General features: G+C 39.9%; 1 protein-coding gene across 3 annotated transcripts in view; it reads left to right on the forward strand.

The window, feature by feature from the left end:
• Positions 1 to 18,705, forward strand: part of elmo1 (engulfment and cell motility 1 (ced-12 homolog, C. elegans)) — a 147,953-nt gene that overhangs the window by 116,945 nt on the left and 12,303 nt on the right. For all 3 annotated transcript variants that reach the window (XM_042505984.1, XM_042505983.1, XM_042505985.1), the window contains exons 17-18: positions 11,232 to 11,395; positions 15,512 to 15,624. In XM_042505984.1, coding sequence (XP_042361918.1) covers positions 11,232 to 11,395; positions 15,512 to 15,624 — 277 coding nt within the window. The remainder of the gene's footprint in view (positions 1 to 11,231; positions 11,396 to 15,511; positions 15,625 to 18,705) is intronic.

Here is an 18,705-nt window from a genome sequence, read left to right on the forward strand (position 1 = left end):
CATTTATTTACGCCAGTTTGTTTATTAATATGTTTGTGTGTGTGTGTGTGTGTGTGTGTGTGTGTGTGTGTGTGTTCATTTTTGGGCACAGCAGTCCACACAATACCTTAGATTGCATGCAGATGATAAAAAGTCTAATGGGTGTGTGGGTGTGTCTTAATGTGGTATGTACTGGAACATGGCTGCTTCTCATTTTTATTATCGCCTAATAATCCAGTTTCACTGCTTGAATTCGGGTTTAATTTGACGCACTCAGGCATCCATCAGTGAGAGGGTGATGACGCGTGTAAGGAGGATATCTGGTACTTTTTGTTTGGGGGTCATAGTGTTTCTTAATGGTCCACTTTTTTTTCAAATATCAGCAAAAAGGCGAGTGTGTTGTGCCTCAGCATGTCAGACCAAACATTTGAAAGTGAAAGTTAGTTGTTATAGATCAGAAAAAAATCCAATATTGTGTATCTCTAGTCAATATTGTTACCTCCACCAAGAAAGGAATATGTTTTTAGTTTGGATAGTTTTTTTCCTGCAGTATTTCTGCAGTATTTTGGAAAGAGTACTGACCCAATATTCTTAAACCTTGGTGCAAGGGTATAGCATAGGCTAATGAAGAACCCAGCATCAACCTCTGACTCTATATTAAAATCTAATTTAACGGATACAAGTAATCCTTTGGGTATTTGTATTAGAATTTTTCTTTTTAAGATTATTTTTAGGGCTTTTATTGCCTATATTGCAGCACATAAAAGGAAAGAAAGGAAAAAGAGAGGGGATGAATGCAGCATAGGTTGGGTTAGTGGGTTGGAATCAAACCCAGGGCACTGCAAAGGACTCAGCCTATATGGGATGCAGGCTGTACCAGATGAGCTAGCGGTTGCTCCATTTAGTTGATATAATAGTTTCTGAAATACATCCAGATGTATATAGTGGTTTGCAAATTTGCATGTCATAGAAGACTGGACCAGACTAGACCTGTGCCATTCTAGTTGAGACTCGCCTTGTCGCCACCATAACTGTTGATACTTATTATTTATATTATTATTTTATAGCTTCTTTGCAGCCAAACCTGGTTGCAAATCTGTGTCCACTGTTTTTGCTTGTGCTGCTCTCTCCAAAAATGGCATTGCTCTTTGCAATGTCAATCATTTCGTACGAAAGCCCTGCAATTGGCCTAAACAGGTGCTCTTTGCATTATTCATTGAGGACATGACTGACTTCAGTTTTTCAACCGACAACTTCAATCAGATCCAGATTTTTCAGATAGAATTTCTACTCATTAATAATGCATTATGGATAGACTCTAGAATAAGGATCATCCCTGATGGGAGTTATTATCTGAGATATAATTAAATAATACTTGATTTAATGTCCTTGAATGGATGTTTAATCACAACCAATTTACTCATCCCTCTGGGACAATTAATGCAGAATGTTCATATTTCCTGCAACAACTGTGTCATAACAAATGCTCATTAATGCAAAGCTGTGCACAAGCCAAGGTCAGCATTTGGCTTTCATCAGCATTTCTTGACTCGCAGTAAGTGGCGATTTCCCAGGCGACTTTGCTTTCCAGTTATCCATATGGGCCGTGCTGCACCACACATGGAGCTGGTTGTTGAAAAAGAGCTCCTCTGACAGTTTGTCTGGGCGTGCAGGGCTAGCACTCTAAATATGGCAACAACGGCTAGCAGCAAGAGCGGGCGTCAACTCTGCATCACTCATATGTAGGGAAGACTAGGACTGATGGAGGAAGATCTCCAGATGTTGTTTTGTGCTTGTGTACATGAAAATATTTGGAATTTACATGGAATACTCACTAATGTTGTTGTTTTGTGTGTATTGGGGCTTGTTCATGCAGTATAATTAATGTAGGAGAGGGAGTGAATAAGTATGTGTGCAGTACAAGTGTGTACATTGAGAGTGTGCATATCTGTCTTGCCCACAATACAGTATGTGCTGTTCCCTGTGGTGCACTAATGCTGTCAAACAGGTCCCCAAGGCATTCACAAAGAGAGAAAATAGCTGCTTTTCACTGTGCTTTCAAGTTACATTTACCCCTTATCACTCTATTGTATTTTATTGAAATACCAAGATACAGTGACTCCGTACATTGCAGCCGTGGGGGGTAGGATACATAATTTAAATTTTAATGGATAAGAGTAGTGCCTTTCTACTTAGTTGCTCTCAGCAGACTTAACATATAGCCGTGACAGGCTTGTCAGGAGAGTCTAACAAGAAAAGCTGAATATACTAAATATAATCTGCGAATCTGTCTGCAGCATTCACCTCCTGTTCCTTACCCTCTATGAAATGGCACTCTGACTGTCTCTTTTTTGACATTTCATATAATACATCAAGCAGTGTAAAGGTGCCACCACACAAATCTTGGAATTACAAAGCTTTTAGCTTTTTACTGTGAAAGGTTATTACCAAGGCTGCACCTAAACATTATTTTTTCATTAATTAATAATTTTGTTTAGAAAATGCCAGAAAGTAATGAAAAATGTCAAGGAAATTTCTTCCCAGTGCCCATGGCGATGTTGCAAATAACTTATCTTGTTCAACAAATAGTCTTAAACCCAAATACATTCAGTAAACAATTATGTAAAATTATATATAATGCAGAAGATGACCAGATAATTTAGAAGATTTATCAACTAACCCAATTAAGCACCGCTGTGTGTGTGAGTGTGTGAGTGTGTGAGTGTGTGTGTGTGTGTGTGTGTGTGTGTGTGTGTGTGTGTGTGTGTGTGTGTGTGTGTATGTGTTTGTGAGAGAGAGAGAGATAGATAGTGAGGGGAAAGTGAAGGTGAAGGCTAGACTATTGCAAGTAATGTTTATGTAAGTTACTAATAACTTAAACTCTGCAGGTCAGGCCACATCACATAGCCAGTGCTTTACTTTAGTTGCCAGCCATGAATAACTGTCTGCAGTTCGTCTTACCTGTTCCTTTTTGTCAGACAGCCAATTGAATTGTTTCAAGAGGGGTACAATGACTTCACTGAGGACACTGGGCACCTCCTTTCAGTTTAGTTTATTAGTGAAGAAACAAAAGAAAAAACAGCATTTTAATACTGATTAAGACATTGATAACCATGGCTGTGGTTGAAGCTTCGAAGCATTCAGGTCAGCCCTAGACTTCCACTCTGGTTGGTATATAGTATGTATAGCTAAGATTCTAAAACCATGCCGATAGTGAACCAACAATTGCTGTCAACAGGCTTTCACTGCTGGTCATGCTGCTCGGTGTTTGACCCATATTTCGGTTGTTTCACATTTGACGATTTCCATCCTGGCTGATGGCCAAATGGAACTTGTGAGCTTGTGGTTATGACGTGGGAAGTTGTGTAAATGACATGTCTGGCATTCAGTGGTTAAGTTTTGAGAACACTGATTAACAGCAACATGGCATCTAGAAGCCACACAGACTAAAAAAATTTTTTAAAAAAAGAAAAAAAAAAGAAATGAAATTGGCTTTAAGGCTTGGTGCTGTTCCTAGACGCTTGTAGTGAACAGGTAGCATGATGCAGGAAATGAAAAGGCATAATGGCAGAGAATAAATATGAAGCTGTTTAGAGTATCAACTTTTTCCTCAGACATATAATTTAAAATTACAAGGAAAAACAACAATTTTGAAATATTGACTTAACATCCACTGAAAACTTAATGTCTATGGCCCCCGCCATTTCTGTCAGAAAACATGTCAAAACTTGTTCTTTCAGAAAATGTCCATTGACAAGGTTGTGAATACCTCGAGAGGTGGGTGCTTATATGGACTCTTGTGAACATGGTAACCATGAACCCATTTGAAGCACATCCAAACTGAGAAAAAGGTTGTCATGTTCTGTCATCATCTTTATGTCACCTGCTATGTCTCAGTAAATATTCTAGCTTCGACGCCGGCAAAAGCTGACATGCAGAGCAGCATGTTGTTTCAGAAAAAGCTTTTCGTAGCCCTAGCTGGAAGCCTTTGAAGTGCTACACTGTGTTGCGACCAAAGAGAAACCATAGTGTGTGTGTTGTCTGACACCCGTCAAATGGAGGTCTGTCTTTTGTCGTGCCTCCCCAAATGTCCTCTCACACTGAGCGTGTGGTTGACGGAGAACAAAAACGGGCACAGTTGGCATTGTCGGTACAGATTTGTGTCACTATTTTTTCATAACGAGAAACCAGAAGTAAACAATATCTGTTGTCTACATTGTGAGTGGAAAACAATGCTCCTCTTAAACCTGTCAATACTTGATTTGAGCCGGTGTAGACTAAACTCTGGTAGCCATATTCCAGGTTAAAAGGACAGTATTTTAATACATTACAATATATACCTGACGATGGCAGCTTTGCCTTAAATTTGGTAATGCAGTCATAAATCTTCAACCACATCTTTTTCATATTGTCACTCCTGTCAGTTTCCAAAACAGTTTTTTTTTCATCTTTTATTCAATGCATTTTCTGCTTCTAAATTTAATACAACCTGTAGCAGCACTCCTTTCTCTGTGAAGCATGATGATAGACAGGCATCCTTTCATGTCCATCTCTGTGGTATTGTTTTATTTTTAATGGCATCATGGTCAACTTTGGAAGAGATAATTATTAATTGAACATGGTGGCAGGGAGGGGATATGTAATTACCATTTCAATAACAGGGGAAATGGATTCCTTGTATTCTCTTTTTCTCTGCTTATTAAAAAAAATAGGCACTCTGACACAAGTGAACATGTATGCCATTTCATGCTTGTCAATACTTCCTTTTTTTAATGCATGCTTGTTTTGTCTGTTTGAATGCTTCAAATGCAGAAACACACTCCGCTGACGCTCCCATTATCAGCATGTGAGATCAACTTTTTGATTGCTTTCAGGGAGCATAAGCAAAGTCATTATTCTGTGATTACCGCCTTATTTGCCCACCAAAGTGCCTCTCCAGCACCATCTCCAGATTTCCCCACTCAGGCTTGAATGGCGGGTGAGCGTTTGACTGACAGCTGGTAAATGATGTCATTAGCATCCTCTTAGGTAAATGGAGCAGCAGCGGCAGTCGATTGGTCAGAGAGGGAGGATGGTAATTTGTCACGGCTGATGTGTTGGCGATGATGGATGGCGGGGCGACTCCAGGAAAGGGGAACTGCCCAACTGTCCTGTTTGAGGAGAAACTGAAAGCAAGTGAGGAGGAGGGTGGAGGAGTGTGACAGAGCCTCCGTGGCCGGCTCATCATGTGTACTAGTCGGCTCATGGGACAGTGTTTAATTACTTTGCTGACACTTGCTCTGCTGTCTAACTTCCCTTCCAAAGAGCCACAAGAATGAATGATGGCCTGTTGTCTGGGAGAGATTAGAGAGCGTGAGGGGGAATGTAGGGAAAGACAGAAAAAGAGACAAGACAGAAAAGATAAATCTTGGATCAACAGCTCCGAGAACGAACAATTTAGATCAGCTAAGACGACAAAGCTGAGCTTATCCCAAGCTCAGCCTGCAAAGTTTGTTCCAGCGCTGACGTCACCTCACCTCTACCAAGGTGCTCTCTGAGCAATCAGCAGATGAAAAAGAAGGATGAATATTAAATATTCATCATGCCCCTCCGCCCTGTTGTGAAAGGACCATGTGTTCGTATTAAATGTGATGAATATTCGCGCTGTTAATTAGCATGAGTGCAGCCACATGGGCCAACAGAATTGTTTTCCTGCTGCAGACATGACTGCAAACAAGGCATATTAATGGCTGTTCCCCTGGGACAGAGTTGCCACCCTGACTGGGATAGCAGCCGGTCTCAAGAGAGCAAAAAGAGGCTCCTAAATAGACAAAAAATTGATTTTTTTTTATGATTTCAGGGAATAATTTGGGTGTTTTGAGGTATAACATCAACAACAATGATAAACTTTATTCATATAGCACCTTTCATACAACAAATGCAGCATAAAGTGCTTTACAAAAAAAATGCCAGCAAGGCATTTCAGCATAAAAGGGCAATTAATAGCAGCTTCAAACTAAAATTAAGTACTAAAAATCATAAAATCATTGGATAAACCATAAATTGTAAAATTAATAAAAACATTTGAAACAAATTGCAGCAGTCAGAGGTGTAAAAAGAGGATTTTTAGAAAGTCAGAATTAGTTAAAGGCTAGAGTGAACATATACGTTTGCAGCTTTAGTGAGCTGTTTTCTCTGATATCTATAGGTAGTGTGTTATTGGTTGTTGTAGGGAACCACAGTAGATGATCGCAGTGTTCATGAATGTGGATAGTCGTCAAGGAGTGAGCGTTGGCGCTTGGTCCAAGCACATTTAGAGCTTTGTATACAAGGAAGAGGACCTTGAAATCAGTTATAGGTATCCAAGCTCACTCCTTGCTATCCAGTCAAATTACTTTCTTTTATTTTTAAATAGCTTCTTAAGGGAGGGATGTTCCTCCCAGACACACTGACAGACCATTTGCAATCTTAATGGGAAAATAAATTAATTTGAGGCCTAATTATCAGGATTATAGGAGTGTGTATGTGTGTGAAAATTTATAACAGGCAACTCTGTGATTAAAAGTAGTGGACAGGAGTGATGAATCTCTCGTAGCATGATTGCAAGCTGTGGCTTCATCCATTTGTCTGCCCATTTTTCAGCTCAAACAGGAGGAGGAGGCTGAAAGGCCAGTCCTGGGGGTTGTAAATTTACTGTAAGCCGGACACCTGTTTCTCCCCATGACAATATGGCATACATATTACTGAAAACATAAATATGAACCTAGACGTTTGGACAGCTGTCTTTATGGATGGATAAACTGATAGAGGGATGTAAGAGACGCATTTTAACAAAAAAATTTTAAAAATCCTGCGTCACATAACTGGCTACCACAAGTCTCAGCACAGAGTCTCTGCACGTAGTCACCTAGAGACAAGTCTTGACCGGCTGGGATATAAAGTGTGTCGACCCTCGCCCTCTAGTGGTTGGTCCTTTTCTGTGACCATCACATGCTGGTTTCAAAAGGTAATATTCTGCACACAGGGCCAAAAGCATGATCTCACCTTTTTGTCTGCCCCTGTCAAAGGGGATTTGAAAAATATACTAGTGCTGAGTAGCTGATGTTCTTCTTCAGCCTAAGTGTAATTTTTTTGTTACCTTAGAATGAGACATTTGAATCTACATGGGGAGCAGGTCCTCGTCTTCTGTGTCCAGCATGTTGCAACACTATATTTCTACACCAGCCCAGAACAGACAAACCAAAATCTAGTTAGGGCTTTGTGTTTTAACATCTGTAGTTAGCAATCTTCATATAACAAGCTGAAAAGCATTAGAACAATACATTTTTTTTTCATGTGCAATTCCTTTTTCAGTGTTTTTACCAGGATCAATAACAGAGTCTGTTTTTTTTTTATTTAGAGAGGAAGAGACTTCTGCTGATAATTTGGCTAATTAACACTGAACACAAAAGGAATCCTAACTGGGGCTTTATGCTTGACAAGAGGAAGTTTCAGCTGGTTGCAATCTGAACTCCTCACCCTAGATGCCACTAGGTCCTACACACTGCTCGTTTAAAATAAAGAAATGTCTGCATGCAATACCATGTAGCATATTTTGATTTTTAACGTTTTATAACCAAGAAAACAAGAGCATGTTGACACAGTTACCCAGCAACCTGCTGCTTATATATACGTTGGTTGTGTTGTTTGCACTTGATATCTTGTTGATGGCTGTTTTATCTTGTGGTGTGTTAAGTGTTTACTAGAGAACCATAACAGAAATAAAAGAAATCAGGTTCTATTGAGTTTATAACCTTTGAGATTTGGAACATATGTAATGACTGCAGTGCAGTCTTGTGCGTTTAATCATCAAATACATTCAATCAGTCAGAGTTTATTTGTCATGCAGTGCAAAAAGGAGACTCTGCTAGTAATCCTTGATATAAATCAACAAGATTCGTTTGTCATTAGAGATGTACCAATACTGATACCAGTATCGGAAACGCCTCAAATGCTCAATCAGGTATTGGCATGTACAAGAGTATTTGCACCGATCTGATACCACCTAATTTATTACTTGCTGATTACTTGCTTATTCATGCTTCTCAATAACTCCATTTGACCTAACCGTTCTCTTTTTTGTTGTTGTTGTCATGTGGTTTCTTTTTTGTTCAAGGTCAATTTGTCGCCTGTTTGATAGAAAATACACTGTGATTACTGCCCCCAAACATATTTGAATTCCAAAAGATAATCCCTGGATTAAATTTTGTAATCAGTAAGAAAAAGACTGTTTTTTTTTTCAGTGTGTGTTTGGTGGTAGCTGAGTGTTACCTTTAGGGCTTATCAGATATAGAATTAGAAATGGGTTAATTCCTTTTTGTGGCGCTCTCACTGTACTGCACCAGCGTCTCAAAACGGGGACTTTGAGTCCAAACGTCTTCGTAATGCATTCTTTACATGGCGAATGCTGATTCAAGAGGATTATCCTTGATCGCCTTTGTTGTCTTGGGTTTTGATTGCCGGCTGGAGGTTTATGCTGTTCGTGTTTCATTTTTGGCAGCTCAAACTGTGTATTTTTAATGCTCTCACCCCTGGCTTAGTCTGACTAGTGAGAGTTCAGAGGTTAGGGAGTTGATGAGTAATCGCCTTGCAGTGAAGGCAAACAGCAAGAACAATATTACGTAACAGTATGTTTGGGATCTTGGCTCACTGGGTTTTGGCATGGTTGTTAGGGTTGAGGAGCCCAGATGAAAGAGAATAGTACAGAACAGGAGAGCACACCAAGGGAAGTCCAAAAACATCTACACCTCTGAGTACAAACACACTAAACTCTTACTGTCTCTTGTTATAAGAGAGTCAACGCATTGTGAGGAAGTGTTCGCAGAGGCAAGAAATACCTATGTGTGTCCTCAAGCATTTGATCAACAAGGCACTCGGAGAAAAGAGAGGCACAATAGTTAAATCAAAGAGAACAGAAGGGTAGACAGTCTATTTCTTCTGTCACCTCTGTATGATTTCATCCAGTGAATCAGCATCTGCAGGCCCGGAGGTGGCTGCTAACAAGGCTGATCCATAATCAGGGCTGCTCGTCACGTCTACCATCACATCGTCCGCACTAACTGGAACAGCACCGCTTAACCTGGCTTGAAAAATATTATGTAGCCAAGTTTATTTTTATGGTCAAATATTGTGCTTTAGCTGGATTTACAAGCTCACATATATCGAAGCTCTGCAAGCAGCTCTCAGTTTTGAGGGGAAGCCACTGTTGCAGGTGTTGCTCTGTTGCGTTTGAACAATTCCAGCACATTAGCAGTTCAGTCAAGTCTCTTGTGTGTGGGCTGAACACCTTCACAAATAAAGCATCTACCTTTGAGATATATTAGTGTTCAGATCCTAATTACGCAGACTGCAAATCAGATTGTCAGAGTGCACATCTAAATGGAAGCAGCTGTCACTGAAGATTTCAGCTTAGGACTCATTTTACAGAGGCTCAAGTGAAGGATGAGGAGATTTTAATACTTTGATAAGAATGAGTGCTTTATCAACTGTGTAAAAGTCAGTGTAGAACTGTCATAAAGTAACTCAGTCGGGGGTTTAATACCATTTCACACCTTAATGAGTGTAAGCACAGTTCAATTCAGGCCCTTGGTTTTGATCAGCCACTGGTTTTGGTCTCTTCCAGTGTTCAGAGCTTAAAGACCTGGGGCTGTATTCACAAAGGTTCACAGTACAAAGAGTTGCTCTCAGTGTTGCAATAAGAAAATTATTAGAATCTGATTTTTTCTAAGAAATTCCCCTTAAAGTTGAGAGTAAGTCTTGGTAATGAGAGTAATTTGCAAAGCATTAAGAGAGCTCCTCAGGTATGGTACAAGTAGAGAGAGGGACTTTTAGTATGCTTAGGAGTTTCTTAAGCAGAGGAGAAAATGGTTAAAGACAAAGAGGTAGGAGTGATACTCTCCAAACACTGGATGACAGTGAGTGACTGAAATGCTACAGATTAGATGGTCAGTCTTGTTAGAGATGCACTCACATCTTCCAACCAATGCTATAGCGATATAACACCAGAAATACAGCAATATATGCTGTTGGAAAAATGCAACAGTGCAATAGTGCAGCAGTGTAATCACACAAAAATCGCTTTCACAGGGAACCTTCATACATCCCTCAACCAATTCAGCTGATAGCATTACTTATTTTTTGGCAAACAGTGACACACAACTGAGGCAAATATCATATATTACAATCCAGAAGCCTGCCACCAACATTTTAGCCTTGTCTTGTCTCACCAACAAAAACAAAACATACATTTTGTAATAGTGTTTATTGTAATATCTGTTTTTATCTCATCAATGTCTGATTGCGGAAAAAAGGTAATTGATGAACATTTTTTGTCATAGTTTTCATTGATAAAAGTAACATTGCTAAAATATGAACGCAATATTAATGCAAGTGTGTCAGAATTGTAAACAGTCACAATATGTTAACCATTTATAAGACTACTTATAATTATTGATAGACTTCTATCATTAGATTTAATTAGAGAATGTTAAATCCCCTTGTTAGTTTTCACCAGCTGACCACGGTTTTCCAATTTAATTCCTTTTTTATCTGCATTAGCGTGAGATATCTTCTTTCGGTTTGTGTTTGTGGTCTGTGTGAGTTGAGAGGATATTGTTTGCTCACTGCTGATTATGATGTGATTTTCCACACACACAGAGTTCTGCGTGTAGACTTTAATTATCTCCTGACAGCAATGCATACACAGCCAGCTAATTGATCCAGACATGCATGAAGTGTCTTATGTGTTGTTGAGGAGTGCCTTCCTTTTGTAGTGTCAGCTCCGTTGATCACAAAGACCCCTCGAGTGGGATAGATGATTCGGAACACCACTCGTGTCATGCTTCTGCAGCCACAGCCAGACTAATGGTATTAGCCAGCTGGGGTATTATAGGCGAGTTCTGTCATGCATTTCACTGATGCATGATCCTGGCGCTAACAGTTGACTAGCCACTGTTGAATTATTCTGCTTTGCTCTTTTCCTCTTAAGGCTCAGTGCACCAGACTGGATTACAGGCTCCAGTTCTGACAAAAAAAACACACACAGCTAAGAAAAAACCCACATTAATCCTATCGGGAACTGAACAGAAGTTTATTTGCTCCCTTGACACCCCCCACCCCCCCAAAAAAATAGGGAGGGGCTTCGTCAACACACACACACACATTTTTTCTACATCTTGTACTGCTCCTGCATCCATGATGACCTCACCGCTCCCTCCTCTGCCTCTTCTCTGCAGGTAATGCAGGTGGTGAGGGAGCAGATCATGCGAGCATTGACTCTCAAGCCTAATTCCCTGGACCAGTTCAAGAGTCGCCTGCAGAACCTGAGCTACACAGAGATCCTGAAGATACGCCAGTCCGAAAGGATGAATCAGGAAGACTTCCAGTCCCGCCCCATCCTGTGAGTCAAGTAATCAGTTTTGTTGACACATTTGTCAGAGGGCCATATTGGTTAGAAGTATCCCAATAAAAGCTTTTTGGGGAGTCAAGATGGGAACAAAATGCTGAACTTAATGCGAAAGAAAGCGGTGTGGACTCGAGTCACATGAAAAATTTGATGACTTTAGACAAAATCAAAAAAAGACTTGCAACTTGACTTGGACTGGTGACTTCACTTGGACTCTAGCCTTTGAGCCAGAAAATACTTAATGCAAGGAGTCTTCAGTGTTTTCCAGGTCAAGGACCCCTTAGCTGAAAGGGACCCCCCACTACATTTATTTGATAAAATTACATATTAAACTTTGCCTGAGACAGTGTGTAGAATAGCCGAAGTGCCTCATCTAAACATACCTTTTTTGGTGCATACAATACTAAACTATTAAGATAATACTTCCCCGCAGATTTGTATGTTACTGTGTTGTGTACTGCAAATCAAATGGGTTGTGTTTTTATGAATATGCCAATTTGTCTTTGCTAAAAATGTTTCATGTGCATTCTTAGACATATATTATTATTTTTTTTAAAAATAAATAAATAAAATCCCAAACAATAATTTGGCAGCCGCCAGGCCCCTTTGTTGAAGACCTAGGCTTTATACCTTCTCCCAAGCCCAAAGATTAAAAAGTATGTTATTTAAAAATGATCTCAACTAATGTTAACTTTATTAATCCCCTGCTAGTTGATATTTCCCAAAATCCACTTTGTTTAAGCCAATCTGACAGCATCTAGTCAAGCTGCGGAAGAGAGAGCTGATACTAAGTTATTGAGCGCCAGTTGGAAAAAATGATACCCAAACTAATTTTGCTTTCGTATACAAAAATGATGTGGTGGTCAACCAAAAATAAAAAATTGGAGAATGTTAATGAAAATTGCAGACAGAGATATTACATCTGGGAAACTTGTTGTGGAACTTTACTTGTTAATGACTCAGATCTCAGTGTTTGGGACTTGGGACTTGACTTGGTACTTGTCAGGCTTTGCTTGGGATTTGAATTGGGACTGTGGTGCAAAAACTTGAGACTTACTTGTTACTTGCAGAAAAAATGACTTGGTCCCACCTCTCTATTGTATTCATGCATACTGTGGGCCTGGCAGCTTTATGTAGAGGAAAATCCACTCTGAATACAAGGAAAAGTAAGCACTTTTCTTGTACAGAAGGATGAACTGCTCTGAGATGTTATATTTTCCTCTCCTCAACCCAAGCAGATTTTAAGTCTCAAATGAGGACATAATTTGCATCTACAAAATAGAGCCATGGTCATTAATAAGCTTGTAATTGCTTCCTTTTTTCCTCCTTTCCATTTGTCAACCGAACGCCAGCTACTGACATAAAGCAGGTTGCATCTGTGCTCTCTCCCCATGATTGAAAATATGCATTAAATTCAAATTTTCTGCAAATGGCATTCCCGCTGAATACTCCATTAACGACCCTCCAGCTCACTAAGCATGGAGAGCTCGTCTGTAATAGATCATTCATTGACTGATCATGGATGCAGGGCCTGTAATGGAGAACATTGTTTTGTCCGGCCCGTATTTAATGAAGTAGCCAGCACTATTGGAAAATCGTTTCACAGAGAGAGCTTGTCCCTCCAAACAGTAATCAATGTTGAGCCAAGGGCTTATTGAATCGATATCGGAAGGGTAGAGACCAAACTTTAGCAGCCAATTAATCCTGTTGAAGAAAGCAGAACAAAAGTGAAGGGAGTTGTGGAAAATGCACTTTAAGATGATATTTACATTCAAAATGAGGTTACAAACCTTTTTATAATATATAACATATTGAGTTTCCTGCATTAACTAGTAAAAATAAAAGTATAGCAGAATGCAACAAGTTTACAATCAATATCAGGCTGAATAAGATGCTGAAATGAAAAAGCCCATTTTAAGATTTTATCACAGACTAACTGTTAAAAAGCACTGAACATCACAGGCTGATGAGTCTCTCTTTAACAACGTGAACCTACTCGCAGATGGAATTTTCTTAAAATCAATACAGCACAGTCATGACTTGTAAACATAATGAGTAGAGCATGTCAGAGCGCAGATTTAAAGGAGCTCTGCATTATCTCCTCTAAGTGCCGCCAGTTTTCTGCTATCAATTATTTTGGAGAATGACTTTAGACATCAAAAGAAGGTGAAAAGGAACTATTATGGCTTCAGATCAAAGCTGTGTCTCCTGTAGAGCGTCTTTTTTGTTTTATATCATGTTGACTCTTTGAGGTGTTTTTGCTATAATAAGTAAAATTCTGGGGTTTTTTTTGCAATGTATGCAGAAAGTTACTGAAAGTTGCTAACACCAAAAAAATAAAAACATCACATAAAGAATTTATGCAGCAGGTCAACTCAGAACTGCTGAGGTTACACTTATGAGAAAATACTAACACAACCTAATTTTAATGCAGTCTTGGGGAAATTAGCATGAAAAGTGGTTTTAATTCATTATTGATTCCCTTCTCAACTTGTGTTTAAAGGTTCAGTGTATAGTGTTCAGGGGGATATATAGGGAGAAATGGAATATAATATAATCAGTATGTTTTCTTTAGAGTATAATCACCTGAACATAAGAATTGTTTTGTTTTAGTTAAATCAAAATGAGCCATTTATATATACGGAGCATGCACCATGCTGCACCGCCATGTTTCTACAGAAGCCGAGAACTGACAAGCGAAACACTGGCTCTAGATAGGGCCACTTTGTGTTAGCTAGCATAGATAGCAGCCCCTCAGCAGTGAGAGCATTTGAAAAACGTTTTATAATTTTATTTTTTTACGTGAAACGGCTTTAGTAAGTGTTTCTACTGGTTTACTTAGCCAGGTCTCTTTGTTTTGGAAAGGAAGAGACCTCTGCGGATAATTCGGCTCCCAGTAAAAACCTCCTGAACACTGAAGGAAATCTAATTCAGTTTCAGCTGATGGACTCACCTCTAGATGCTACTAAATCCTCTTAAATCTTACACACTGTCCCTTTAAACATTTTACTGATAAACTGTGGAGGTACTGTAAATCTCTACAAAGCTACAAAATGGAAATTGGTTTTCATCATTCGAAAACCTGATATGAAACCAGAGTGCCCTTGAATTCACGTGTCACTGATTTTCTGCATTTGCTGGAAATAATTGTTTGAAATTGAAACTGGAGCTATGACCTAAAAACACATCACAGCCAAAGTATCTGAAACTCTCAGACAAGAGCAGCCCTGCACGTCTGCATGCAGAAGGATAGCACATGAGGCAGTAAAGTCCAGCCATCATCATCCATCCTCCCTGCCTGGAGGCACGCCTTCCCCACAAGCTGCTTCTTTAAAGATGCGGGAGTGAGGGTCCAACCACAGATCAATGTAATGACTGGAGTCACTGATGAAGCAAACACACAAGACAGCGAGGGTGAGCGGGGAGACAGATGAAGGGAGACAGGAGCGGATGAGCCTGAAGGAGTCGAGGAAGAGAGAGAAGGACAAAAGTGTGATCAAGTACACCCGCGAGGGGACATACAAGGAAATGATAGAAACGCGTGGCTTTTATGTGACATGGGAAAAAAAACCCTGAAATCCTGTCAACGTCTCCTCGCCTCCAAAGAGAGAAAAAGAAAAAAAAGGTAAAATTGAAGAGAAAGGATTCAAATAGGCTATAATAACGAGAAATAAAATATGGGGAGCAGCAGCACTGCTTGGGCAGATGATATACATAATTCATGTTGACTAGTGCTGTGTGCTCCACATTCATATGCAATACAGTCACATACATGAAGGATGAATAAATGACGAGGAGAGCTGAAGCAGCACAGATTCCCACAGATCAGCCTTTTGGGAACGCTATATGACATATTCCAGAGCGTGTGTTCATGTGCATGCATGTGTGGAAGTACATCAGGCATTCTCTGCTCCCTCCTGATAGTCGTAATCCAGGGGATTTTTTCAGTCACATGAATATTTACGCTGCCAGTAAACACGGGATATGTAAAATAATTCTCTTCCAGATCTTAGAGCTTGCTGATGTCATGCTTTCTACATCTGGAAGGGTGTGGTTTCAAGAATATATAGATAATTAAACCAATAACGTGCATTTTCTGTTTGTCCAAAGGGAGCTGAGAGAGAAGATCCAGCCCGAGATCATGGAGCTGATCAAACAGCAGAGGCTCAACAGGTTGTGCGAGGGAACCTGCTTTAGGAAAATAAGTAGTCGCAGGAGGCAAGGTGAGACACAAAGTACTAACATGCATACATGAATAAAAAGATACATACATTCGCATATCGTAACCACACAGGCATCGAAATTCACATCACCCTCTGCTGTGTTCACGAGGACAATCCTTCAGTTTTCTTTCTTGTCTTCTGTTTGTTCTTCTCCCTCCTGCTTCCCGGCTCATCGCCGTACTCCCTCTGCTTTGTGAGAAATCCCACTGGAAATATGTATCACAGCAGATCTTTGAAGCTCTGGGCTGCTGTGGATCTGCTGTCATGATCGTCGCACACATTTTTCTGTCTCTGTCAGGCTGTGATACAAAAACATATAGCGACATGCCGCCTCTTTTACTCCTGAGATGCACGAACACACCGTCTTCCCCTCCCTTTGCCCCTACATACAGATACATGCCATGCAGAGAAACACAAAGGGCAAAGTGAACACACATTTATACACACTTGTTGTGATATATTGTAGAGAAAGCTCTGAGAAAAGACATGAAAGAATGACAAAAGAGCAGACAGTGGTAACCCCGGGCTCTACGGTGCAGTAAGGAGGGTGTAGTAAAGATAATAAAGCAGTGTGTGTTTCTCTGAGACATAACACAAGACAGAGTGTTTTAAGGCTGTAACAACAAATTGATAAAATCGATTGAATCGATAAAAGTGATTTTTACATGCATTGGCAACAAATAAAACTAACCGCTGCATTCCAAAAGTTGTTCCACTTGCCCTCCTTCACTTCCCCTCAGCACTTGATGTTAGGTAACAGTGGATATCGCACGGAGGCCACTTGGAAAGCCGAGGGAAAGTTGGCGGGGGACTGAAATGAAACACATCTGCCCTCGTTCACTTTCAGCCCGACTATCATGGATCGACCACCAGTTGCAGAGTTAGCGCTATACTGCATTTATTTCTTAATTATCACACACACACACATACACTTTCTGATATAATAATTTTTGAGTGTGATCTGCATCACGATTATCAAAACTATTATTTTTAATGGGTTTATGATATCTTGCAAAATGTATTTACAGATAATGTGGATTTTTATACGAGTAAGCCGACCTGTAGCTACAGACATGTGAGATATATTAGAAGATGTGAAACTGAAAAGTATCAGATGGTGAATGTACCTTTATTTAATTTTATTTTTTATTTATTTACCAGTTTATTCATCCTCTCTTTCTTCCATGGTGCAACCTTAGTTTTAATTATCACTGCCCCCTAACCATGGATGTAATTTTTTGCAAAGCATGCATAGCTGCAATGCATTGTGGGTGACATAGACCTCTGAAGTGACCATCATTGTCCAGTTGCTCCCTCAGCCCGTCAAGGGTCGATCTCACTAAATTCACATCAAGTGCCGAGGGGAATTGAACAAGGGCATGTTGAACGACTTTTGGAACACAGCCGTTGTGTCGCGCGATTATTACGTCACTCGCTGTCTCGCGCATGGTCTCGCGGGACTGATTACGTCACATGCAGACGGGAGAAGCGGGTGTTTTGGAGAGTCATGGCGGAGGCAGAGAGGACGTTTCGTAGTATGAAAACTTCTAAAGGACTTATAATACATCCATTAACACTTCACGTTATATAAAACAAAGAAGTATGTTCTAAATATGCAAAAGTGAAGGACACGCGAGCACGACGGTTATGACGCAGCATCTAAAGCGAAAGTCAGGAGGAGTTTAACGGCAGGGTAAGTCGACAAAAAACCACGTATGTTCAGTTTTAAAGTAAGGAAACGTAACGGTATGTTACGTCAACATAAGCTGTCAACATATAGTTTTCGAATTGTTTCATATTTGAATTTGTAGTTATTTATTATTTATAATTTAATATTATTTTGATAGCTCAGGGATTTTCAAGCAACCGCCTGTTTATGTACTGCACTATTTTTGCAATGTTGTCAATGCTAATCTGGTTTTGAACAAAGTGATGAACAGTTTTGTTCCTAATGAGTGTGAAGAGCATAAATTTGGCCAAAACTGCACATAACACGCTAACAGATTCTTTTCATGAACATCCTCAGTCCTGACTCTTAGAAACAGTCTTGCACATCTCACACATTTCACAAATCACTTCAACGTGACTTTAGGGTAAACAAATATGAAAACATTTTGCGACTTCATGTTTTTTTTTTTTTATTCAGTTTGAGTTGCAGGATTAAGAATTGATCATGCAATCAGTTTGCAATCAGATCGATCAGGATTTATCAGATCAGATTAGAGGAGCAACTGCTGTGGAGGCAAATGACAGCATACTTTTAGACCAAATGTTGGATGGCATGGTGTACAGTTTCTATGGTAAGATAACAGTTTTCCTCTACAGTAGGTTGAAAAATAAATGCTGGACAACGCAAAAATGAAAGTGCCATTGATCATAAAAATAGACTATTCTATTTCTACATGTATTAATGAACGGCTGAGTTTCACTCTCTGTGCCTGGCGCTCTGCTGCCTTGTCTGTGCCCAGAGTGCCCTGTGGGGTCTGAGAGTGTGGTGCTCGATTTAGCCAAAATAAATGATTGTTTGGAAAACACTCAACAAAGAAAGAAATATGTCGTGAAGACAGTGTATATATGGACTGTACATGTTACAGTGGGAGTACAGGTTAGTTAATTAACCTGCAGCCCCCCCCCCCCCCACACACACACACACACACATACAAACAAACACACACACACACACACACACAATAGAGAATTGGATCGTAAATATTGAACATGTTCAACATTTCAGTGCAGCCAGGACGAACCTTCCAACAGATCAGGGGATGTTTAAAACACTCTTAACATGCCTCACACCACAGGAACTTGCTGGCAAGATGAATGATTAAAAATCAGGTCGGGAGGAGGCAATCATGCCTAAAGTTGGCTTGATTCTCATATAGTGTGTGTACCCGGCATTAACCTGTCTGATTTGTGTGTGCCACCATGATATGTTGAAGGCAAATGTCTTGTGGATTTATGGACTTGTGCCAGGCTCAGACAACAGAAGTTTTAAAATCCTAACAATTGAAATTATTGGGGTTTGCAACAACTTGCCTGTGAGCAGTTATGGAGGTGTAAGACTGGATCCGTAAACCT

This window comes from Plectropomus leopardus, chromosome 18, assembly GCF_008729295.1.
Source record: "Plectropomus leopardus isolate mb chromosome 18, YSFRI_Pleo_2.0, whole genome shotgun sequence".
Classification (NCBI taxonomy): Eukaryota; Metazoa; Chordata; class Actinopteri; order Perciformes; family Serranidae; genus Plectropomus; species Plectropomus leopardus.